General features: G+C 43.9%; 1 protein-coding gene and 1 pseudogene across 6 annotated transcripts; one reads left to right on the top strand and one right to left on the bottom strand.

Annotated features, from left to right (window-relative positions):
* Positions 1-2,459: 2,459 nt before the first annotated feature.
* Positions 2,460-15,752, top strand: LOC147990036 (uncharacterized). Of its 6 annotated transcripts, none has more exons than XR_015618920.1 (7): positions 2,460-2,927; positions 3,006-3,459; positions 3,783-3,851; positions 6,454-6,546; positions 6,691-6,760; positions 6,902-7,037; positions 13,788-15,752. XR_015618920.1 is itself a non-coding variant. In XM_087547058.1 (6 exons), the coding sequence occupies exon 6, from the start codon at positions 8,484-8,486 to the stop codon at positions 9,879-9,881; it is 1,398 nt and encodes a 465-aa protein (XP_087403184.1). In that variant the 5' UTR covers positions 2,460-2,922; positions 3,006-3,459; positions 3,783-3,851; positions 6,454-6,546; positions 6,691-6,760; positions 6,902-8,483; the 3' UTR covers positions 9,882-15,752. The 6 variants fall into 6 exon arrangements, 4 of the variants coding, with proteins under 4 accessions (XP_087403184.1, XP_087403178.1, XP_087403180.1 ...); XR_015618915.1 differs by having other exon boundaries at positions 6,902-13,862; positions 14,892-15,752; XM_087547058.1 differs by having other exon boundaries at positions 2,460-2,922; positions 6,902-15,752.
* Positions 15,753-16,755: 1,003 nt separating this feature from the next.
* Positions 16,756-18,547, bottom strand: LOC125555191 (BTB/POZ and MATH domain-containing protein 1 pseudogene; annotated as a pseudogene).
* Between the last annotated feature and the right edge of the window lie 7,959 nt (positions 18,548-26,506).

The raw sequence follows: 26,506 nt of genomic DNA, 5'->3' as shown, positions 1-26,506 counted from the left end.
TGCGCGGGTGCGCTATTTCGAGACGGCAAAGGATCCGCACATGCGTCACATGTGTCCTCCCTAGTATGTACTCACCCGAGCTAGCATTCATCTCATCTTTGATTCATTTGTGAATGTAATGCTTGCCTCGATAATTTTTTTGAATGTGTCTATGATATATCCGATGTGTAATGCATCACTCTGTCATCTATGACCTTTGGTTAATTTCTTGTGCATATCACACTAATGCCATTCCCAATTCCCAATATTCGCGGTAATATTATTGTCCGACTTGATTTCAAAATTGGTTGATTCCATCTATTTCGAATTGTTTCCACAATAATACGTTAGGGCATCTTCAATGGTAACCCGTAAATTTTCTCCTATATCCGTTCGTGAAAAGGGGGCCAGTCCGCGAACATGGATGCGAGAGGACGCCATCCAACCGTAACCGTAAATGTTCGTCTCTGTTAGATTTTAACTATCAAATAACCGCTACGTGATTCCCTGGAGAAAACTATGATTACTAGCTTTTTGTTTAGCGGAAGGCTATCAATCCATATGCCAGTGTAGTTTCCGCCAAAGCTGGCTGCTTTGCCACTGAAGTAGCTTCCTTCCGCCAAATGGCCTTGGTCATTTTCAAACCTTCGGCCAAAAGGCTAAATCTATTTACAAAGCTTCCTTCATTCTGTCAACGTGTGATAAAGAATCCTAATAGAAAACTAATCATCTTGCCATATGCTAACCATGGCAAGAAGTAACCTTCCGCGAAATGCCCAAATATATTTCCAAAGTTTTTGCCAAATTCCCAAATACTAATCACCTTGCTAATCATATGGCAAGAAGCAACCTTCCGCCAAATGCCCAACTATATTTGCAAAGCTTTCGCCAAATGCACAAATACTAATCACCTAACATGCTAGACTTCCGCCAATCAGTGGCCTTCCGCCATCCAGATGAAGAGGTGGGATAAGTGGCGACTTTTGGTTTGTCATGAGGATGTCTAGACTCCCGCAAAACTCGCCCACATTTGTTTTTGTTTTGTGGCAGAAAGTACGTCTGGACTGCCTTGGATGGCTTTCCGGTCCGGACAGCACGGTCTGGACGGATGCGGGCGGTTTGAGGATCGATGTTGGAGATAGCCTTAGTGCTTCTTAGTTTTGAAGCATCTATAATGCTATTTAGATGCTTCTGGACTGTTTTTTTTTTTTGCTTCCAAGTGCCAAACAAAAGTACAGATCTAAATGTTGGTGAGTAAAAACATCCATCCCTTGCTGGCCAACAATTTCCAGTTTTTGCATGTAAACTAATAGAGCTAGTCAACATTTATGAAATTCGTTTGCAGATCACAATATGATGCAACCGCATGTTGATGGCAAGCGTTGCTAACTTCTGGTTGTTTTCACTAGGTATGGCTTATATTGAGATAGTATCAAATTTATGATTATAAATCCATGCTTCCTAAGCAACTTGTTTGTGTTTCTTTAGTTCATATTGTTTATGCAATACAATGGTGCTTCGGAGTATCCATCCTTAAACATCCAATGCTTCATCTACGTGTAGTTTGAAGTTTTTTTCAAAAATCCATCTCTGCACCTGAGCTCATCTGCACCCGCGCTAACGAAAAAAATCAAAACAAATACTCGAAAAAATCAAAAAATTCAAAAAAAAATTGTGTGGTAGAAAATTTGTTGCGTGAGACCGTTCCAAATTTCAAGTCATTTGGGTATATGAGCAGCTCTTAGAAAAAAAGACAAATTGGGAGTCTGTAAAAATATTTACTGTTCATGTACTGTTTTGACTTGATTTGTCTTTTTTGCTAAGAGCTGCTCAGATGTCCAAATGACTTGAAATTTGGAGCGGGTCTCACGTAACAAATTTTATACGACACAAATTTTATTTGGAATTTTTTGAATTTTTTACGAATTTTTTTAACCGGGTGCAATGAGCCTGGGCACCGAAACGCCCTACTCGCTTCTTTTGTACTAGTTGTTGCTTCCTACACTCTATTATTATGCATCATGCCTAAACATTTTATGTTTCAAAGGTGGTGAAAGTTGCGATGCGCTCACAGTTGGGACAAAGAAGTTTAAGGATGAGGGGAACCTGTGGCCTCCAGGCAAGTCATGAATGCAAACAAACGAGATAGCAATGGAATTTGGTGGTAAAAAGTCAAGTGGCAATGGATACCTCTGAAACGATGAGAACCTCACTCACAATGGGGTTGCTTGCTTCCTAACACTCGGAAATAACAGCCGACATAACCACATTGTTAAACTTCAAAAGGCAAATAGATAGCAAGTAGGAAGCATGTGACGCTTCGAAATCCAAAACAATAAGCTACGCGCAAAGGGCGCCGTCTCGTGATAGCTACGTCATCAGGGCTACTGTTCAGGTCAATCGGGAGACTATGCGAGGAGAAAAAAAGGCAAGAGGTAAATGCACCGATTAATTTGTTTCCTTCCCAACGAAGGCAGCTCCTCATCGGGTCGCACGCGTAGGTCATCTCCACCTCTCCCCCACATGCCGCCTCCACCTCTCCCTCAGCCGCAGCCGCCTCCTCCTATTCCTCCTCGGTGGGAGAGGAAGGCTCATGCCCGCAACATCTGTGGAGAGCTGCGGCGGCCGGCAGTGGAGGAGGAGCAGCAGCCAACGGCAGATCGGCGTGTCACGAGAGCAGACACATCGGCCGTCACGGGCAGAGAAGAGCGAAGATGGCGCGGTGGCTGGGCGGTTGTCTGGACTAGATCCCGCCATCACCTCCAGCCGCCGCCTCGTTCATCTGTGTCCATCTCGGCGAGACCAAGGGCGCGCCTCATGTCCACCGCTTTGCTACTTCCGCCCTACGCTTTGCTCCCTCCGGTGTCGTCCTCGCCTTCGACCGCAAGGACCTTTGGGATGTTGTTCTGCAGCACAGCTTCTTCCGACGTCATGGCCACCATGGTCAGGTTTGGATATGGTTTCATGCCTCTCTATGACCCCATTCGTTGCCATAGCCCAATAATTCTAATTTGGGGAGGCTGCAGGTGACTAATTTTGTGTTCCTGGATTCGAGTAAGAAGCTGGTGACCTGCTCCAAGGAAAAGATTATCTGGGTCTCGGACCTCGACACACAACAATGCCTTCAAACTGTAGGTGGCCATCACAACAAGATATGGTCGATGGATGTTGATTCTAGCGAGAAGTTTGTGGTGTCTGGCTCGGCCAATCAAGAGTTGTGGGCGTTCAAAATCAAGAAATCGGCTGAAGAGGGTGAAGATTGGAACAAACGGGATGCACTTCTTCCTCAAGCACCACAGGATATGAGCTTTTGTTGTGGATGAGAGTCCGGTGATCAATCGGAATGTCGGGGTCGTACAATATTGGGTCATTGATGGTTGGGCTCAACAAGGACAAAGCGTTGTTCACCATACTGGAATTAGGAATGGAGGAAATACTCACACAAGTCGTGGAGCAGCTTTACAAACGTGTTATATACAGGTCAACATTTTCTTCTTTCGGTATCCTGTGAATACTGAAAATGTTTGCTAACAAATAGTAACTAATAGTCATCACAATATCTGATATTCATAGTTTTATATATCGATTGAAAAGGTTGACGATTTGTCAAAGGAACCGCAAGTTGAAAGAGAGCTCATGCTTATAAAACTAAATGTAGAGGCAAAATAGGTCTTGTGGTAAAAGCTGATAGTATTTAATTTGTGGATGTGATGCTCAAATTTACATCTTTCAGTTCAAGTTCTTTGGGGTGGGGTGGGGGTATAGTTTGGGTACTCTACTTATTTCTTTAATTTTACATGCAGATGATGGGTTTGGTTGATATTTTCAGAGTAAAAGTGCTTGATCTTTCCGACCATACGCTAACTATTGAGGTAAAGTCCATGATGTGTCTTATCTTGCAGATCACGTACATTATCACTTGTATATATTTATATCTTTTATTAAAGCCAAGCATCGCCAAGTATCCTCTCTATTTCTGAGTCATGCCAAAGGTAACTAGAGATCCTGGAAAAAGTGTTGATGTATAGTGGAACCTGAGCAAATGTGGGATCAAAGAAGTTGCCAGAATTGGCAAGGTTGTACTACTTGAGAAAATATAAGGAGCACGTGTTGCTTTCTTCTTGACTAGATCTAATGGACCTTACTAATATAACAAATAGCTTTTCGGCATGAGAAAAGGGGACACGCTGCTTCTTTTTGGAGGTTCTCCGTAGCTTTCTATCCCAATTTTGAAGTGAAAATGCCTTCAAAATCTCTACACCAAGCACTGGAAAACAACCAGTGGGATTCAGAGGAATCTTTGGAGACGAAATGACAATTTTCATCATTCATATAATTCCTTTAGTATGTATCCTTTTTTCTTCAGCGTTGCAACAATAGTCTCCATTTATTTTGACCTGGTTTATTGTGTTGTTTGAATTATTTTTATGCATTCAATGAAAATCAATGCACGCAATATAGACTCTCCTCCATTCTTTATAATACAAGTTGTTCTTTTCTGAATTGGCCTTGTTGATGATTTCCCGCTATCTTTTTTCTATCAATATGAGTTTGTAAGGGGAAAACATTATTTCTACAGAGAATTTACCAATATTGATCCTTGCAAGTGCACCTTGTATACAGTGCATATCAATGTGATTAGCTAGATTTTTCTATTAGTTTAGGAGAAAAGCATAACTTGGTGCACTATTTAAATTGTTTTATGATTCACAGTATCTGTATTATGTCAAAAATAATTAGTCTTAATCTAAAATCGGTAAGAAGTTGGCTATCTTACAGAGTAGGTACATTTTCATAAACACTAGCTAGAAATGACATTTGTTATGGTTTTGTGTGAACAAGTTCATTGCAAATACTTTTTGCTCCAAATTACATATACTGGTTGTTGCAGTGGTATGGATTTTTTATATACTCTTATGTTCTTATTACTAGGACGATGTTTATCCTATGGAACCTTCCCGGTTAATCAAATTCTTGATGCTTGGGTGCCATGACTGACAGTGCTACAATTTCTCGCATTCTTCTTTCACTAGAGCTATTGTGTTGCTGAAAATTAGTGGGCAGAGCCCTGAAGTACACTTGAAAACTAAGATGTCAATTGACGCCATTTTATCATGCATGTACTGAATATGTGCATTCAGTCAATGAATGATGGTTGCAATGATTGGTTTGTGTATTTTTTTTATTCAGATCAATCCAAGGTCACACGCTGAGTAATCTAACCTCTCAAAGTTATGTCTGAAGTTAAAAAATGTACATATTGATTTGTTTTTCTTTTCAGTGGGATTATGTCTTCATCATGCCCCCAACATTTATTTTTTTATTACTTTTGACTGGTTAATTATTTTGCAAATTGTTCATTAGTGGTTCCTCGAAATGGTCAGGGTCAGTGGGAGGACGACAAGTGCCATGTCATTTGTAGACTGTGGGGAGAGAAAAATGCCAAAGAAAGAAAGACGTAGCGAATCGGACACGCCACGCTTCCTTCCCTAGGAAGGAAACTTTCCCATCAAGTGGCCTCCTCCTGACCTCCTCTCCCCTTCCCTGACAGCCTCCTCTCTCTCTCCTCTTCCTTGCCTTTGACAGCCGCGCCCAGAGGAGGTCATCCCTGGTGCCCGCATCCTTGGCGTGCTGCCGCCGATAGCCCCCACTCTTCTCCCATTCTTTGTATTTTGTCAACCGCTGATCGAGGTATATGGGACGGCCAAGAGCGGGGTGTGCATCGCGTCCATGGGGGTGCTGCACCCGGAGCTGGTCATGAAGTCCATTGTGACTGTTGTCATGGCGGGGCGCTTAGGATCTACGCCCTCATCACCACAGTCATCATCTTCACTAGGATCAACCCCAGGTTCAAGCCCTACTTCCTCTTCTATGGTTACACGCACCTCTCCTGCGGCCTTGCCGACGGCATGGCCATCGGCATCTTTGGTGACGCCGGTGGCAAGGCGCGTGTCTTCTCAGGGTTATCGTCGTGTTGCTTCCCCCGCATATGATGCCTGCATCAAAGGTATTCGACATATTGTCCAGGCGATCCGATTGTTCTTCACTATCTTCTCTTTGTATTTCTGTTTTGTTGTTTATTGGTAAAGTGTGCATTATTTACATCTTACAAGTTTATGCATTGCTCACGTCATTTAACAATTGTGTGCGTGTTTGTGTATTGTGATAATGAACTATCTACATGACTTATATATTCGATCTAGCCATGTTATGCCTTTTGTCACATGGGTTGGGAACCGACCATGTTTGATTATGCTTCATTAAATTTTCAACTCAAAAATTTTCATCCCTGAGGAATTCATCATGGTTTGGGTATTTCATTACCATTGTGATTGGAAACATCAAGTATTCAGATCACATACAAAGACATACAGAGATGATTAAATTTCTTTTTGCTGGATGTTTCTTTCAAAGTGCATATAAGAATACCATGAATTTTTTTCTGTAGTAATCCAAGCCACCCTTTCCCAGCAGGTTTGGTGCTTTCAAAGCTGCCAACAATTGTTGTGATTGGCCATGGGAAGGAAGCTTTTACCACTTGTGGAGATTTTAGACCGGGTGAAGAAGGTATACAGTCTCCTAACTTCACAACATTTTGGTTCAGTCATTAATTTATATACAAAGTAATATGCAATCTCTATTGGTTGCTTCTGGGAATCCAGACTTCCCTTTACCCATGGATTACTCTTTCCTGTGCTTCTCTGTGTTAAGGTCACCCAGTTCTGATGTGCCGAAAAGGAGAGCAAGGGCACGGCAGTGCCTCCTTCCCATCTTCACCCAGGTAACCTCACTCGTCTCTCTTAAATTTTGCAACAGGAAACTGTTGTTGCAGCGCGGGTGTAATGGCATATTTATCCCTAAGTGGTTTTGGTGATTGATGACAGTGCATTTGCGGACTAATCGTGTGCATTGATCTTTTCAGATATCTCATGATTTAGGCACAAGATGATTCGTTGCCCCTCGGAGTCTAGTGAAGACGGAGTTTTCCCCACGTTTCTTTTCGATGGAGTTGAGTCGTAGGAAAGCCGTACTATTAAGAGGGGGTCTGCGTTGAAAAGGTTTGGGTGGAATCATCACGTACATGTCTATTCCTTTTGCGCCCCTTTCCTTTGCACCTTTGGAGCAACCACTGTTTATCCGTGTCTCTGCAAAATGAAGGACTCCTAGTGTTTGTCGTGTTGTGGCATGCGGTAGTACTGCTCATGGGAGCAGTAGTACCGCAGTGGCCCACGGTAGTACCGCCGGCCCTTGCGGTAGTACTGCTCCCCGGGCGCGGTAGTACCGTAGCCTCTGGCCAGGCACAGCAGCATGAGCGGAAGTAGGGGCGAAAGTAATTTTTTACTTCCGCGCCCTGCGCGGTAGTACCGCTCCCTGTATGCGGTAGTACCGTGTCGGAGTTTTGCATAGATCAATTCTCAGCAGAAGTAGCCACTCATGTATTTTTATTCATCCGTGCCTTCCCAGCCCAGACAAATCCTGCCTTGCGGTAGTACCGCAAGTGGGAGCGGTAGTACCGCTCCGGCGGTTCTACCGCTCTTTGCGTCATCGCATCAGGGCTGATCTAGCTCCTGCCGCGCATGCAGTAGTACCGCAATGCCCGGCGGTAGTACCACAGCCCCTTGCGGTAGTACCGCATGTCTGGTGCGATAGTACCACACATCGCGGGCTGAGTAAGTGGATAACGATTGGATTTGTCCTATCACTATAAAAGGAGAGTCTTCTTCTCCGAGTTGACTACCTCTTCCATCCCCAAGCTCCATTGTTGCTCTAAGCTCCATTTTCACCTGATCTCTCTCCCTAGCCAATCAAACTTGTTGATTTTCTAGGGATTGATTGAGAAGGCCCCGATCTACACTTCCACCAAGAGAAATTTGATCCCCCCCTAATCCCTTGCGGATCTTGTTACTCTTGGGTGTTTGAGCACCATAGACGGTTGAGGTCACCGCAGAGGCAAATTCCATTGTGGTGAAGCTTCATGGTGTCGCTGGGAGCCTCCAATTAAGTTGTGGAGATTGCCCCAACCTTGTTTGTAAAGGTCCGGTCACCGCCTCCAAGGGCACCAGTAGTGGAATCACGGTATCTTGCATTGTGTGAGTGCGTGAGGAGAATACGGTGGCCCTAGTGGCTTCTTGGGGAGCATTGTGCCTCCACACCGCTCCAACGAAGACATACTTCCTCTCAAAGGGAAGGAAGAGGAAGGAACTTCGGTAACACATCCTCGTCTTCACCGGCTCCACTCTTGGTTATCTCGTACCTTTACTTGTTCAAGCTTATATTGTGTTGCATCCCTTGCTTGCTTGTGTGCTTGTTTTTGTTGCATCATATAGGTTGCTCACCTAGTTGCATATCTAGACAACCTACTTTGATGCAAAGTTTAAATTGGTAAAGAAAAGCTAAAAATTGTTAGTTGCCTATTCACCCCCCCCCTCTAGTCAACTATATCGATCCTTTCAATTGGTACCGGAGCCTCGTCTCTTTATTAAGGACTTTGTCGTCCGAAGAGTATGGTTGACACCATAGACGGTGAGGAGGAGCACCCCGGTGTGATTCCGTCCTCGTCTACGACCGATGGGGGAACCTCGGTCTCACATGAGGAGTTCAATGTAGCCTTGGACACATTGAACACCTCCATGACAGCCGAGGTCAAAGGCATGCTTAAGAACTTTCTTGATGGTCTTAAATTGTCCACCGCACCGTTGGAAGTGGTCGATCCCACTAACAAGGTGACGGATGCTAACTCCGACAAGGGGGAAGCTACTAGTGATAAAGTTCATTTGTCTAGTGGTAAAAGTGGAAACGGCATCTTTGCCCATGTTGAACCTCCTCTTACTTATGGAGGACCGGTTCCCTCCACTCATTTAAATCATGTGGGTTCTCCTCCTAAGATTGTGAAAAATGAGGATTTTGACTCTTGGGTCTATTGCTTTAAACGTCATTTAAATAATGTCAATACTAATTTTTGGAGAATCATTGAGCAAGGTTTCTATCCGCATGACCCAAGCAACTTCACCCCTAGAGAAGCCGCGGATCATCAATTCAACGAGAATGCTCTCTTCATCATCCAAGATGCAATTCCATCCGAAGATATTGCACATCTTCGACCTTTCACCGTGGCCAAGGAAGCATGGCACCATGTTGTTTCCCTTTACAAGGGAAGCGCAAGCATTCAACGCTCCAACTATGAAGTGGTGCAAGATGAAGCCGATGAGTTTGCAATGAATGAAGATGAAGAACGTCTAGAGCTTTACCAGAGATTAACCACTGTCGCGGTCTCACTCCGAGATCATGGGAGCAAGGATACGGATGACAATTGGATCAAGCGCAAGTTCCTCAAGGCCATGATGCCTTACCACAAGGCCATGTCCTCCGTCATTCGTCAAAGGCCGGACTTCCACACCTTGTCTTCAAGTGAAGTGTTGGATGAGTTTGTGGCTATGAGGATCTTGGACAAGACTGCCGACAATGCGGTGTTGCATTCTCAAAGATCAAAGAAGCCCAACCTTGCCTTGAAGGCCAAGGCTAGTGTGGAAGAAGAGGACGAAGAGGAAGAAGAGGAGAGCAACCCTGAAGATACGAAATATGCTTATCATGAGCACATGGCTCTTGCTTCAAGGCAATTTTGGATCAAGAAGAACACAAGGCCCAACTTCAACAAGAACAACTCAAGTGGCGTGAAGGGCAAGCAACGTGTGAGGACTTGCTATAATTGTGGGAATGTGAGCCATTTTTTTTCAGAGTGCCCATATGAGAAGAGGGAATACAATGGTGGCAAGCTCATCCGAAAAGACAAGGCCAAGTCCTTCCCCAACAAGAGCAACTTCATCAAGAAGACTCCTCCCAAGGGGTTGGTGGCACAAGAAGAGTACAATGAGGATGATGACGATGATGTAGACGGTGAGTGAGTGTAAGTGTAAGTGTTCTGGTGTTCGGGTACTTTCGGGTGTTCGGGTGTAAGTGTTTCATTCTCAAGAAGAGAACAAGCCCAACCTCAAGTATTTTCGGGTGTTCAGGTGTAAGTGTTTCATTCTCAAGAAAGGTGTTCGTTTGTCTAAATTTGAGGCTAGAGCTTATGAGGGCATATTTTTTGGTTATGCTACAAACTCTCATGCTTACCGTGTCCTCAATAAGTCCACGGGACTTATTGAGGAGACGTGTAACGCGGAGTTTGATGAGAATAACGGCTCCCATGTGCAGAAAAGTGGTACTTGTGATGTAGGTGATGAAATTCCTCCCCAATCCATAAGAAGAATGGGTGTTGGTTTTATCCTACCCATTGAGGAAGCCCTTGTGGCCGAAGGAGAAGGACAATGCTCCACTCAAGTGGAAGCATCACCAACCCAACACCCACACGCTTCTGAAGAACAAAGTGAAGGCCCTCAACTTCATGAACAAGATCAAGGGCAAGATCAACCTCAAGATGGTGTTGAACCACCAAGTGATTCCCAAGGTCAAGTTCTCACCTCCGAGCAAGTTCAAGATCAAGAGCAAGCTCAAGATTAAGAACAAGCTCAAGACAATGCTCAAGATGATCAAGTTATCGCTCCTCACCTCACTCCCGAGGAGGAATTGAAGCGTCGTGCCGCCAAGATTGCATCCAAGCTCTCTACCAAGGGTCATCTCATGACGAATGTGCTTGGAAGCATTCGAAAGGAGGTAAGCACTCGTAGAAAATTAGCAAACTATTGTGAACATCACGCGTTTATTTCTTGTGTTGAACCCCAAAAGGTCTATGAGGCGCTCGAGGATCTTGATTGGCTTAATTCCATGCATGAAGAACTCAACAACTTCGAGCACAGCAAGGTGTGAAGATTGGTGCCAAGGCCAACGGGGAATCATAATGTCATTGGAACCAAGTGGATATTCAAGAACAAGCAAGATGCTCATGGGATTATCGTTTGCAACAAGGCTCGGTTGGTAGCACAAGGCTACTCCCAAGTCGAGGGTATCGACTATGGTGAAATCTTCGCTCTTGTTGCTCGCCTTGAATCCATTCGTTTGTTGATTGCTTGTGCTTCTTATCATAACTTTAAGTTGGAACAAATGGATGTGAAGAGTGCTTTTCTTAATGGTCCTATTAATGAGTTGGTATATGTCAAACAACCCCCGGGGTTCGAGGATCCCTATTTCCCCGATCGCGTGTACCAACTCGATAAGGCGCTATATGGCCTTAAACAAGCCCCACGTGCGTGGTATGAGCACCTTACCGAGTTGTTACAAGATCGTGGGTTTGAAATTGGGAAAATCAACCCCACTCTTTTTACCAAGAAGGTCAAAGGGGAGTTGTTTGTATGCCAACTATATGTTGATGATATTATCTTTGGTTCCCCTAACAAAGCTTTCAATGAGGAGTTTGCCGCTCTCATGACCTCAAAGTTCAAGATGTCCATGATGGGAGAGTTGAAGTTCTTTCTCGGGTTCGAAATCAAGCAAAGAAGAGAAGGAACCTTCATCAACCAAGCCAAATACACTCAAGACATGCTCAAGAGATTCAAGCTAAGTGATGTCAAGCCGGCTTCCACTCCAATGCCCGTCAAATGCCAACTTGATATAGATCCCAATGGTAAAGCGGTGGATCAAAAGGTATATCGCTCCATGATTGGCTCCTTGCTTTACCTTTGTGCATCTAGACCGGATATCATGTTGAGTGTGGGAATTTTTGCACGGTTTCAAGCTGCACCTAAGGAAAGCCACTGTGTGGCGGTCAAGCGAATCTTTCGATATTTGGCTCATACCCAAACTTTGGCTTATGGTGCCCTAGAGGAGAAAGCTTCAACCTTGTAGGCTATTCAGACTCTGATTGGGCGGGAGACAAAGTGGATAGAAAGTCAACTTCCGGAGGGTGCTAATTCCTTAGTTGCTCTTTGGTGAGTAGGTCTTCTAAGAAGCAAAGTTTTGTGTCTCTCTCGTCCACCAAAGTGGAGTATGTGGCCGCCGGTAGTTGTTGTGCACAACTTTTATGGTTGAGGAAAACTTTAAAGTATTACACTGTCATTTGTGACAAAGTGCCTCTTTGGTGTGACAATGAAAGTGCCATCAAGATTTATCTCAACCCGGTGCAACACTTCAAGACGAAGCATATTGAGATTCGGTATCACTTCATCCGGGATCATATTAGGTGAGGGGAGATCGAGCTCAACTATGTCAACACTCATGATAACCTTGCACATATCTTCACGAAGCCCTTGGATGAAGCAAGATTTCGCGAGTTAAGGCATGAGCTAAATATCATTGATTCGAGCAATGTGGCTTGAACCCTTACACACCCCACCATACTCATCTTGATATCTTGCTTAGGTGTAGGCATGGACATAGTGGGAGTGTTGTTCTCTCAATGAACTCTCCCTCCCCCATTATGCATAAATTGATCAACTCTTTTACATTAGCCATTTTTGATGGTACTTGTGCTTCAAAGACGAGTTTTGGTCTTGGGCCCAAGGATAATTATTCGCGGTGCCATACCAATTGACTCAGACATAGGTGGCTCCGGCCACCGCCCTCTCTTTGGAGAGGTTGTCTCTCGTGTTTGGTCCTTGTTGTCTTTTGCCTTTCTTTTCTTCGAGCCGAGTTGGTGTTTGAGTTGCCTCTTGTGTTAGCTTCATTTGTGTGTTCGGTTGCTTGAAGGTTGCGTTGCAAAGGCCGTTTTCCTCTCTTGTTTGCGAAACTTGCACTTTCTTGGGGGTATGGTACTACCGTGGCAAGCCACGGTACTACTGCAGGAGGTGGGCTGCTCTGTGGGTACGGTACTATCGTGGCAAGCCATGGTGATCTGTCTAAGTTTTAGAGGTAAATCAGGAATAGTTTTTTTAATGATTCATAGGCCATAGCTCAACGTCCGTGCAGTAAATGTTATGACCAATGCAACATTTCTCTTACCATGTTTTGTGTAAATATTCATCAAAAGGATTGTGCTATTATGTACCATGACTCTTGGATGCAACTTCTTACAGCAAATATCTTCTCGATTTAATATGCATCATTACTCTAAATGCTTGTTCAAGTCATCTACAATATCTTTCAAATTTGTGTGTGAACTCCCATTCTCATTTCTCAGAGGAGTTGTAATGATCTGAATGAAAGCCTTTTTATTTGCAAGCGACGGACTACACCCTGATACATATAGTTAGAATACACTAACCTATTCCGCTGATATTGTAGCATGTTCATTTGGATCAGTGAGATACACATTCTCTCCTTCCTTCTCTAATATGTAATTTTGAGTGTGTTACTTTGCCTTTTCCATTGGTAAGACAAAGGTATTAAAATTTAATTGATTTGCATTTTACAAGATGGCATTTCTTCTTTGAGTGCAGGGATCCGAAGATGATTAGTACTAGGTTTTCGAGGTCATTAAAGTTTAGTGCTGATGGATACTATGCTAAGATTAATCAAATAATTATTCCCCTTCGCGAGGAATAGAAAGAGCCAGCAATTGGGCGACGCTGCATGTGTGGCTGCCTATTCCTTCCTAGGTGTTGCCTGTGCAAGGAAACTTTCTGCATGCTTGACTTTCTCTCCCAGAGGCATCCCTCCTTCTAGATCTCATTGTAGATTTTATGTGAAAGTGGCTTGATCATGGGCATAAGCAAAACACATTCAATTTCATTGGTGCATGTAGATGAGCAGTGAACTTGGAAGGATTTCTATTCCGATGTGATTTGCGTGGTCTATGCCCGAGCAACATTCCTAAATATAGCTCATCATGCCATTCTTTTTGGCCCATGGCCACATCAATGTGGATGTTCCTATTAAAATAAAGGTACATAACTGATATTTTCTTGGATTATTAATTTCTCAATTTTTTTCCTCAGGTTTGTCTCCCAGGATTTCGTTTACTATGAGATGCTATCGACATACATAGGCACACATGCCTAATCTGTTCTAAGGTTCAGTTTCTGGTCACTTCAGTGAGGTTTTTCATCAAAGAATCTCTTTGAACTCATATTTTGTACCTTTATATTTGGTTGTTGGTTGTATACCTTTAATCTACTTTGTCGAAGGCTGTTGGCATAAAGCTTTAGTGCTTCGTTGTTCATCATAGTCTCATTCCCTTGATAAGTAATATTGAGGCAATAAAAAATAGGTGAAATTGTAGGAAACATGAAGAAGCGGGGGAACACGATTCAGTTGTCATTGGGAAATAGTTTCCATGGCTAAATTACATTCTTTTCTGGAGTAAAGTCGAGTGCTTAAAGCTTAGGCGAATCTATACCTTGATTACAAATTCTACATTCTCCTCTTTGAATGTCGTTTCTTTTGTTGATTTAATTGCATGCCTTTGTTCCATGACTCTTGAGTCTGCCACTTCGTCTGCTCTAGGATCACACCAATTGCTAAATTTTATGCACATATAAATCCCTAGATCTAATATGTCATCTGCTTCTTGATACTACTGTTGTACTAATTAGTATCTGGCAAGGCCTTCAAGTTCTGATGCAACTTAGAACATCCCTCTTGAAGCGGAAGTCTCGTTGACAATAATAAAATTGTAACTTTGAATTTAGGAGTCACTTACCCTCACTAGCGTGTTGGTGAATTGGCAAGATAACTACATACCTAGCATATATTACTTTCCTTTTCTTGCAAGCTCAAAGTTGGTTGTCCTAATGTATTATTGATTAGAAACAATAATACAAATTACCGATACACCTCACTAGAAGAGTTGTGACCAAAATTACTCTTGCATTATCTGGACTCTAAAATATGCAATAAAATCTAGTTACAATGTTCATCATTAAAACGTCAACTACAATATTGCCTTATTAGTTGCGTGGGTATTAGTTCTAATAATATTTATTTTAAAATGAAGCTTAGAATGATCAAAATATTACATTCACAATGGCCAACCAGTGAACTACTAAACTTTGTTATATAAAAATCCTACTGAATATCTTCACTCATATTAAGTATTACAGGGCTTTCACATATCCTACTCGGCCGGACAACGGTGGCAGTGAGTAGATGACCATGGTGGGGAGGTGTGGTGTTGAGCCACTGATGGAGGCACTACATTGTCAGGATGTGTCTGTCATGACGCCAATGAGGCATGGCGGCATTTGTTCTACCGGAAGGTGCCGCAGTTAGGCGGTCTCTTAGTCCTTTATCTCTATTTTGTGTCGTTGCTTCTACTTTTGTTGTCTAATGCATGTATTTTGAGGATTTCGGTCAAATGCCCCTGTTAGTGAATATTGTGTTCTTATGTATTCCCAAGAAACTTTTTGTTTTGACAACAATTGGTGAGTTAGAACTAAAAGGGACCATACATCAGATAATCATTTGTAACTCAGTTATGCAAGCCAATTTAAAATGTTTGTCACATTATTGATTGATGGGTTATATAGTCCTCACATTATGGTACTGTATAAGTGATTTTGAATGTGTTAGTAAGCCTATTTGTATCTTTGAATTAATCTTCTCCTACTAACATATGCTAATGTTGATGTACATGGCTCACTGAATGCATAACCAAGCTGAGACTAGGACCCAAGTAGCCATTCCAATGTGCTTAGATAAGATTGAAGCACACAAGACTGCCTCAAGAGGCGCGCCACGGCCGCGCCCAACCCCTAGTAGGAAGCAATGTGGCCGCATTTCTAGTGCCTATGGAAACAAACAAGAAACTAGAAGGAAGCATGTGCCAATATCAATGGAATTTTTGCTACTATCAGTTTTACCAAAACAAAATGTGATTCGGATTTGAGTTTTCTTTTTTCATGGAACCAAATTCAACTTAGAATGGGAGCAATTGTTTTTTCTCTAGATGCATATTCCCAATTTTGTTGAAGCATGTGTATTCATGGCAGTGAAAATAGTTGTGCTTTTGATGGAAACAAATTTTTATACAACGTTATTTGGTGAAACAAATATTGTGATAATTATTTTTGTATAAAATATAACTTCTACTAAATTAAAGCAAACCTAATCAATGTGGTAGAAAATTCTGCGATCATTGTAAATATATTTTTTGCGCTGCATGATTCATGTCGTAATAAATAGTGCTTCCTCCCCTACTGCCGCATGCTTCCTTTCTTAATCAAAATTGAATTCATCACAACTTTCTGCATCAACTATCAGAAATCAAGGCCTCACAAATCAAACTGAACCATATTCATCTATGTGCATTCATTCTCTACGGCAGGGAAAAGAATTTCATACCCTAAACATGTGCATCTCAGTACTGTGAAGGCAGACATTGCCTCTACAACTAAACGCCAGTGCATCACTTCTCAAAAAGCAATGCTTCCATCAAATTTATCGCCCCCAATTTTGATCTTCTCTCTCAACAAACGGGTATACCATGAGCTAATGTAAAACAATACATCAATCACTCTTGACATCAACTCATACGGCCCCAATACACATGAGCAGCACTACAGAAACATGGCAAAACACTAGAAATCATCCTTAGTTTATCTGTCTGTCGCCATTATGGACAATCTGATATGGGAGCTACTTATTGGACCAATCTGCGGCACAACCTCCTGTTTTGGAACTAATCCCAGGGCATGGACAATTTGGATCGGTTGAAGTAGAATGATGAACTGAATTATAGAACCCACGATACTCGATCTCAAGGGCCAGGTGCGCCATTTTTTCTTGAACTGGAGATAACCACACAACAAAGAAGCAGCGTCCGAGGGGAGGAAGAAACAACTAGAGAGAGTAAGAGAATGACCCGAGCATGGGGTCGTGGATAGCGGGAGCAGTTGGGAAGCACTCAATTAGGGGCTATGGTAATCTCGCATGGGCCTGACGTACATCATGCTTCCAATCTAGGGGCCTACAACTAGTCTGATAGATGCAATAGATGCAATCTATCAGTAGTCTGATGCCTAGGGTTGCCCGTAACAAAAAGCTGCATGCGGTAAGGACAACAAATCCAGTTCAACATTAATCCTGCATCCCAGCAAATACAATAACATAGGAATCACCCAACTAGTTCATATTCTGATTCCAGCATGGATATACTAGATAGTTTTGCCCTGAGCCCGAGCCACTGAGACCTACATGTACCCATACACACGACAATAGGTAACAACATAGATACTAAATATGATAAGATGCAGTGATCATTAGCTACACTACTAAGTTGTCATGATAATATCTTTGACCGCTTTCAGCTCGGCCGGCAGGAAGCTAGCAGCCAGTTCCCTGAGAACAGATGGGCAGCTATTCTTCAGATGCTCGTAACCATCACTTGCCATCATCGCCTCCAAATTGGAAGGCAAAGCGAGGAACTCAAAACAGGCCTCCTTGATTCTATGCAAGCCGTGCTGCTCAGCTAGAGCCAAACTAGTCGCCACGACGTCAGAGTCAATGAGGTTGCACAACTTCTCTTCGCATATCAGCTTGAGCCTCTCAATGTTGTACCTGTCTGCCGCAACAAGTAGATGACCAGCTATCACCATCTCTCTTCCTGTTTCACCCTCATCAGTTGTCTCAGGAACAGGCAGCGAGTCAGTGTAAATGAAGTGGAGCAAAGACTTGAACACGTCACTTTCCATATCGCTAATTTCAATCAAACTGTTCCCACTCTCCTTCATGGGGCCAAAGAGCTCCGCCCTGAATACTAATGACCGAGCAGCAAGCACGGACCTATGGGCCAAGAAGCTTTCCCCGCCAACCTGAAAGGTCACATCCGCTCCATCCAAGCTGATGAGGAGGTCACCGAGATGCTGGTGCAAGTTACTTGGAGGAACCACAATAAACCGATTAACTTTATGGACAGGCTTCATAACCGTAACATCACACCTGATGCTGAAACTGTCGTCTCTTAGATGCACTGAGCTCTCGAGATCAGCAACCTTGATAAAATTAGAGAAACCCCAGTCTGAACCTTTGCTATCGAAGATATGCTCATGGGTGATCATGCTTTTTGATTCCACAGGTTCTCCATCTTTGTCAAGCAGACTAAATCCAACTTTCGCTTTCACATCGTTAGAAACATCAGAATACAGAGCTAGAAAAACAGATATGAAACCGGCTTCATACTTTTCGGCGTAGCAACCGTTTGGGTAATACTCCACGGCCCAATCGTGACCTCCAACAGTGAAAGGGGTAGATTGCACGTAGTTTCCATGCTCGATTTGCCCCTTGAGTCTTGAGTATCCGTCTATCTTGATCACATATGAACTTCCCTCCGATGACGCTACAATGGCAGCAGGAAGCTGCGCCATTCCGTTGGTGGGCTAGGCAGTTGCAGGGAGCGCGGGTCGAGGCAGCGTCCCCTGGCCGGGGATCGGAAGACCGTCGGGGTCGAGTTGGGGTCGATAGCTGGGACGGTGGTGTGGAATGGCGCTGGGAGGGAGATGGGAAGGAGGAAGAGGGGAAAACGGAGGAGCAAAGATGCTGTCGGCGCTGCCGCTGCTAGCCGTCGACGGTCCTCCCCTGCCTTCACCACGCCGTCAGGGCGCGTCGCGGGAACGGGCCGCGCGTCAGCGAGTTGCCGGGGGGCAGCTCATGTCGAACGCGGCAGCAGTTGCCGTCGCGCGCTGCGACTAGGAAGAAGACGAGCGGAGGACAGGGAGGGCGGCGGCTGTGAATACCTAACGAGATGCGGCTAGGGTTGAACTTTTTTTTTAGACGAGGCTAGGGTTGAACTGGGAGAAGAGGCCTCACGGCATGGTGGGTCGAAGTTCGTGGGCTTAGGACCTTGGGGCCGCAGTTGTTGGGTTTGTCCATGGGCCATATTCGAACTTGGTAGATCAGGCCTTTGGAAGACAACCTCTATACACTCCAATTCTCGTGCCTTGCCGACTGGGAGAGGGTAATGGAGGAAGGACCGTGGAACTTCAAGGGTAAGGCGATGGTCCTAGCGCCATACGACGGATTCACCAAGCCATCAACCATCGAACTCAAAAAGATCGATATCTGGCTGCAAATTCATGATCTGCCTGATGGTTATTTTTCCAAGATCAAGGCCCTGTCGTCCACTGTGGGGGAGTTCATATTTGCCGAGCCAAGGTCATAGGACTTTGAGGGCAATTTTGCCAGGGTTCGGGTGAGGATAGATGTGACAAAGCCTCTTAAAAACGCAGTCTCATTGGTTGTCAAGAAGAAGGACGGGATGGAACGTGTCATCTTCAGAATTAAGTACGAGAGGCTGCCGGATTGGTGCGCTGTATGTGGTTACCTGGGGCACCTGTATAAGGAGTGCGGCGACGGAGTTCACTCGCCAAAAGCACTAGTCTTCAAGGACATCAAAGCAGGTTGGTTTCGTGGCCCTGGCAGAGGCCCGGGAGGGGAGGAGAGTCCTGGAGGTGGCCGCGGTCGCGGTCGGACTGGGCGAGGTGGCGGCAGAGCTGCAGCTAGAGGTGCAATTGGCAGCCAGCAGTATGTGGATCCCGACCTGTCAAGCAGCGATGTCACCATGGAAGACCTGGACAGAAACAGGAAAAGGGCTGCTCTAATGGATCCAAAAATCGTACAGCCACAGCACCCTATCCAGGCTAACAAAAACTTAATAATGCCGCCTCCGGCAATCCCTCCTAGCCCCACATCCAAGCAGGAGACAAAGAGAAACAAGCCAAGTCCTTCCACAGCTGAAACAAACATTGCGAAGAGTGCAACAACTAGCAAGACCCCTGATGCGCGTTTGGCGAACTCCCAAGGAGGGGTTCGCCCGGCGCAATGAGTCTCCTGTGCTGGAACTGCCGCGGAATTGGCAAAGCCGCGACAGTTCGTGAGCTTCGCACTCTTGCGAGGCAATTTGCCCCCTCAATCCTCTGTATTCTTGAAACACAATTAGAAGGGTCGAGGGTTGAACGGTTAGCGGAAGGATTAGGATTTAATAAAAGTTTTGCAGTGAGTAGTTTTGGACGAAGCGGTGGTCTTTGTATTTTTTGGAATGATGAAATAAAAGTGGAAATAATTGGTTACTCAAGGTACCATATTGATGCTCTAGTTGACAACTTGGTGGACATGCAGGTCCGAGTCACTTTTGTCTATGGTGATGCGCAGGTACCCAACAGGCAAAACACTTGGAACACCCTGAAAAACATAGCGGAGACACAAAACAGGCCATGGGCGGTTATTGATGACTTCAACGAGGTTCTGAACCTGAGCGAACATGATGGCGTTGGCAGCCGGAGCCAAGCCCAGATCGACGGGTTTCGTGAGGCGGTTGATACTTGTGGATTGTCTGACATAGGGTACACAGGCACAACCTGGACATTCGAAAAAAAGGTTACTAGAGGCACATATACTCGTGTTCGGCTGGATAGATGCCTAGCCAATCCGGAGTGGCTGTTGGCGTTGCCAGCTTCTACTTTGCATCATAAAACGGCAGCCGGCTCCGACCACATTCCGATCCTCCTCACACTACGTAACATGTATGCATGCAGGGCGGGTCCCAAATCATTTAAGTATGAGACCATGTGGGAGCGAGAGGAATCTCTCTTTACCACTGTAGCGGGCAGGTGGAGCATGCAGGATGGAGGGAGCGTGCAATCTTTGCATGAAAAGTTGGGAGACTTGGCAGGCGACCTCTCGGCTTGGGATCGGCAGAGTTTTGGCTCGGTTCGACAGCAAATATCACAGCTTAAAGTACAGCTACAACTTCTGCGAGCTATCCCAGGTAGATCCGGTCCCACCAGGGAAGAAACTAAAATTGTTGACAGACTGGTGGAGCTCTTTCATCGCGAGGAAATCCTCTGGCGCCAGAGAGCGCGTGTGGAATGGCTAGTCCATGGAGACAAAAATACCTACTTTTTCCACCTACGCGCAAGTAGAAGGCGACGCAAAAATCAAATCAAATCATTGCATGATGAGCAGGGCCAAGTGATTGAGGACCCAACCGGGTTGGAGGAGATGACAACGGCGTATTATAAAAACTTGTACACGTCAGAAGGGGTGCACAATATGGAGGAAGTTCTCCGACACGTCCCAACCAAGGTAACACTTGATATGAATGCTCTCCTAAATGCTCCATATACCAATGAGGAGGTCAAGTGCGCCTTGTTTCAAATGTTCCCAATTAAGGCCCCTGGCCCGGATGGATACCCAGCTCACTTCTTTCAGCGCCACTGGGAAGTATGTGGAGAAGAGGTCACGAAGGTGGTCCTCAAAATAGTAGAGGGAAATGAGTCGGTAGCTTGCATCAATAACACGATCTTGGTCCTCATTCCCAAGGTAAAAAACCCTACTCTCCTCAAACAGTTCAGACCGATCAGTCTATGCAATGTCCTCTACAAGATCGCGTCCAAGGTAATATCCAACCGACTCAAGCAAATACTTCCTGATATTATCTCACCAGAGCAGTCAGCTTTTGTTCCAGGCAGATTGATCACAGATAACATCATAACAGCTTATGAGTGCTTGCATTTTATGAAAAGGAACAAAGCCAAAAAACACCAGTCCTGTGCCCTCAAGTTAGACATGATGAAGGCCTATGACAGAGTTGAATGGCCCTATCTCCAGGCAATAATGTTGAAGCTGGGATTCACTCCCAGGTGGGTGGACATTGTTATGAGCATGGTATCTTCAGTGAAATTTTCTGTCTTGTTCAATGGTAAAAGGCTCGAGGAGTTTAGTCCGTCACGTGGTATTTGACAAGGGGACCCGATATCTCCATACTTGTTCTTGTTAGCAGCAGAGGGCCTTTCGTGCCTGTTAAAATGACAAAGAGAGTCATCCAACCTAAGTGGGATCCGAGTGGCATCTACGGCGCCACTAGTTAACCACTTATTATTCGCTGATGACAGCCTGTTGTTCTTCAAGGCTAACGGTGTGGGGGCTACCGAGGTGAACCAAGTCCTGGATATTTACTGCACAGCCATCGGTCAGCGGATAAATTTTGACAAGTCGTCTATTTTCTTCAGTAAAGGTGTCCCCGAGGTGGTTCGCAATGACATTAAGAATATCTTGAACGTCCCTAACAAAACTTTGAATGAGAAATACTTAGGTATGCCCACAGATGTGGGAGCCTCAAAAAATGGCGCGTTCAAATATTTAAAGGACAGATTGTGGAATAAGATTCAAGGCTGGGTTGAGAGGACGATGTCCTCTGCGGGCAAGGAGGTGTTGGTCAAAGCGGTGGCTCAAGCAATACCTGTCTTCTCCATGTCATGTTTCAAATTGCCAAGGGGCTTATGCGAGCATCTCAACACATTGATCAGGAAATTTTGGTGGGGAAGCAAGAACGGCCAGCGCAAACCACACTGGGTCTCCTGGCAGGCTATGACTCAACCAAAAAGCATGGGAGGCCTTGGATTCAAGGATTTTGAGCTGTTTAATCTTGCTATGTTGGCTCGTCAGGTTTGGCGTATGTTACAGGATCCCGATTCCCTCAGTGCGCGTATATTGAAGAGTGTTTATTTTCTAAATTCCAGCATCCTTGAAGCTTCACTTGGGAGTCACCCGAGCCAGGTCTGGAGAGCCCTGATGGAGGGGCGAGATATCTTAAAGTTGGGCTTAATCAAGCGCATTGGCAATGGAGAGAGCACGGACATTTGGACAGAAAACTGGCTCCCACGTCTAGAGATGATGAGACCTTATGGATCCCTAGCAGTGGCACCACCAGTCACGGTTTCGGAACTGATAGATCACACAAATGCATCATGGAACAAGACATTGATCAACTCTACATTCCTTGCTTTTGACGCTAAATTAATACTTAGTATACCGTTGCCCACAACACCCATGCACGACTTCTGGGGCTGGGCTCACGAGCGCTCGGGCCAGTTTACGGTGCGGTCAGCATACAATATGCTCGTGGCGACGATGCAGCGAAGAGAAGCTTGGTTATATGGTGCATCGGGATCCTCATCTTCGCATGCGGAGTCCAACTCTTGGAAGTCTCTCTGGAAGACGGAGGTGCCTTCGAAGGTTCGAATGTTTTTATGGCGACTTGCGAAACAATCACTGCCAACTGAAGATGTGAGGGCACACCGGAATATGTCGACGACGAGCACATGTGGATTTTGCGGCGCTCCGGACTCCTGGCGACACTCTTTGCTCGAGTGTACTGTCTCGAGATGTACTTGGGCGCTTGTGGACGAGGAGTTAGGCTGCGACATTGTTGCCACAAGTGAGAACCGGGCCAAGAGCTGGCTCTTCAATCTGCTGGGGTCCCTCTCGCACGAGCAGTTCACCTTGGTGGCAGTGACGCTTTGGGTTGTCTGGACATCTAGGAGTAAAGCCATACATGAAGGAATTTTTCAGACTCCACATGCAATATCGGCCTTCGTATCTAGGTACATCAAAGATCTTGATGTGCTTAGAAAGCCCAAGAAACATAGTCGGACTACGACTGGGAACACAAGGGCAGTGAGACCGAGGGCACCCCCGGCAAACTATGCAAAGATCCATGTAGATGCGGGCACCCGGTCGGAGAGAGGAGGGTCAGCAGTTGCTATATGCAGAGATAGCCAGGGTCTTTACTTGGGCAGCTCAGCGCTCGTCATTGCAGGTGTATGGGATGCACCAACGCTGGAAGCCATAGCATGTCGCGAAGCCGTGGCGTTGGCAGAAGACCTCAACCTACATAACTACATCGTGGCATCCGATTGCAAACAGGTTGTTAACGATCTAGCCAAGGGAATCCAAGGAGCATATGGTGCTGTAATCAGAGAGATTAGACATAGAGTTCCATCTACTAGCAAGTTTATTTTTGAAGGGCGTGCGGCGAATGTTGAAGCCCACAAGTTAGCTAAATATGCTTTGTCTTTACTCCCAGGGCGTCATGTGTGGTTTGGCCAGCCACATGACCAAACTTGTATCCCACTCTCTGTGGATTTTGAGTAATAAAAGGCTTTTACCCCTCAAAAAAAACTAAAAAAAAAGCAATAATCTTACAGCCTCTTCTAAAAAAATAAAAATCTTACAGCCTCTTCTAAAAAAAATCTTACAACCTCTTCTAAAAAACAAAAGCAAAAATCTTACAGCCTAAAAAAAATCTTACATTTTTCGAATACGCAAAGTTTGCATATCTTTCATCAAGGGATAGGAGAGAACAAAGTAACAAAGAGGAGAGGGATAGGATACAACACATCACACACTCGCCCAAGCATATACTCCGGTCATGGAAGGCAAGGAAGCGAGATCCAGAGTAGCTAGGCCACGTCGCGAACAAAGCCGACACCATTGTCGCGCGGCCACACCACCAGGACAAAGCAAATCAATGCACCCAACCTTGAAGCGTCAAGAAGAGTTGGCAAGTGGGTTCAACGCTATGCACTCCTAGAGGATCATTCCGGCACCAATTATGTTTCTTTCTCATGGCTTCCTTCCGGCGACTCATGTTGCTAAAAAAACCTTTTTGATAAACAAGTTCATGTGGGTAAATGAGTGGAAGTATCACTGTTCCTATCCAATTGCACTCTCTTTGCAGTAATTCATTTTACAAGATTGATACCACGGAGAAGATATTTTCAAGATATTTCACATGTAATTCTTAGTTGTATGAGCTACTTTGTAGTTTTTGGGTCTTGGATCCAAAAGCATTGCATCTATACAATAATATCTTGCTGCTATGAAAAAAAATATAGTTATTTCTAAAAAACAATAATCTTTCTTGCTAAAAAATAACTTCTTACTTAAAAATAACAATTTCTCAAAAATCACAAGTTAGGGTACAGGTGCAAAGGTTGCCTCAAACTTCTCTCGTGGTCCCCCGCAAAAAATATGTGTTTTGTGGTGCATCTTTGAGGGTGGTGACACGTGACACAATGCATATAAACCACTTGTCGTCACCAGGAAGTTCATGTGTATGTTTTTTCTGAAGGATGCATTTTTCTCGTGCAGTGTAAATTTCAATCAAAGTTATCTAAATTGAGTGTCCAAATTGCAAACAGATTTCATCGTAACATTTGTCGTGTCCATATCTTCAAAAGTAGTTCTTGTGTTAATACATTTCAGTGAACTTATTTTCAAATGCAGCTTGTACTTCCAATGACAACATACTTGTACTTCCCATGGGTAGTGAACTCATGTGTAATGCAATGTGTAGCCCTCTCATAGTGCAATTTATAGTCCTTGGTGTAACATGTGCTTCTCACATGGTGTAACGTGTACTTGCTACACAATGCACCCTGAAATCCCGGGTGCAATATGTACTTTCAGTGTGGCAACATGTACCACCTGGTGTAACATGTTCTTCTCGCCCGCTCCAACCTATGCTTCATGTGTTGCAACTTGTATTGCTAGTACAACATGTCATTTGCATGTCTTGGAACATGTACTCCAAGTATGAAGTGTACTGTAACTAGCACAAGTTGATAAAAGCTGGAGAAAGAAAAACAAGTGAAAAACAAAGGAAAATAAAAAACAAAAAAGGCCAAAATCGGGGCCTACCATGCAAAAACCAGAAGAAAAAACACATTTCAAACCCTCATTGCAGCTTGAGGTGCCTTTTTGGTCCACCACACGTTAGATTGGCCTGGCCCACGCATAACCTTGGAATAACCTTCGTTTAGTTGCTCTCGACTTTCTCCTACTTGGACGCTACTATGTCTATGTGTCTCTAAGAAGCGCATGAAGGGAGGCTCGCCTACATTGCCTGCTCATGGGTCGGCTTAATTCCGCCCACTAAGCAAGCAAAGTTTTCTTTTCATTTTCCTATGTATAAATCCCAAAACGTTTTCCTCACTATTTCATATAATGTACTACCCCTGTAAAGAAATATAAGAATGTTTAGATCACTAAAGTAGTGATCTAAACGCTCTTATATTTCTATACTGAGGAGTATTTAATAAAACTCCAGTTTTAAAAGAATATTTCACGAAAATTGACATCTAATTAAAAACTTAATTTGGATTATTCAAAAAATGACCATGTAACTAAAAAATGTTTGGGCTCTTAATAATCTCATATGATTTAAAAGTGTTAACATATTTAATAAAATATTTGGTAGATTTAAAACTTATTCATGCATTTAAAAAAATATTTTTTTGAGAAGTGTTCATACATTGAAAAAAATGTAGTCTACTTATAAAAAGTATTCATCCCTTTAAAAAAACTGGTACCATATTTGTTTCAAATGTTTGCGCATTTAGTTCCCCTCTAGTTCCCTCCACATCAGGTGGGATGAGCAGCCAATCACCGAGGTTCATTTTTGTTCTTACACACTCATACTAGTCTTCTTTTTTTAGGAGACTAGTCTACCTTTTAAAATATGTTCATGTGCTTTTAAAAGTATCCACACCTTTAAAAAATGTTCATGTAATTTTTTTAAATGATCGTGCATTTAGGAAAAAATGTTTATGTACTTTTGAGAAGTATTCAAGTATTTTAACAGTTATTCATGTACTTTTGGAAAAGTGCTCAAGCCATGAAAAGAAACTCACGTAATTTCTGAAAAACGTTTATACTTATTGTAAAAACTTAAAGTAGGAAAGTGCAAAAGAAACATAAAAAGGAAAAAATAGAAATATAAACAGAAAAAAGATAGAAAATAGAAAAGGAAACAAGGAAAACATTTATAAAACGGACAAAAGTTGTTTCCCAAAAAAAATCCGCATGCAGAATATCATAATGCTTGCTACGGGCGATATACTGTCTTTTGCGCTCCTGCTTGACGTTAGTGCCTCAAACA

Source organism: Triticum urartu, chromosome 1A (genome assembly GCF_056163025.1).
Source record: "Triticum urartu cultivar PI428250 chromosome 1A, HENAU_Tu73, whole genome shotgun sequence".
NCBI classification, from domain to species: domain Eukaryota; kingdom Viridiplantae; phylum Streptophyta; class Magnoliopsida; order Poales; family Poaceae; genus Triticum; species Triticum urartu.
Note: the sequence above shows the minus strand (reverse complement) of the source record. Positions and strands in the feature narration are given on the sequence as shown.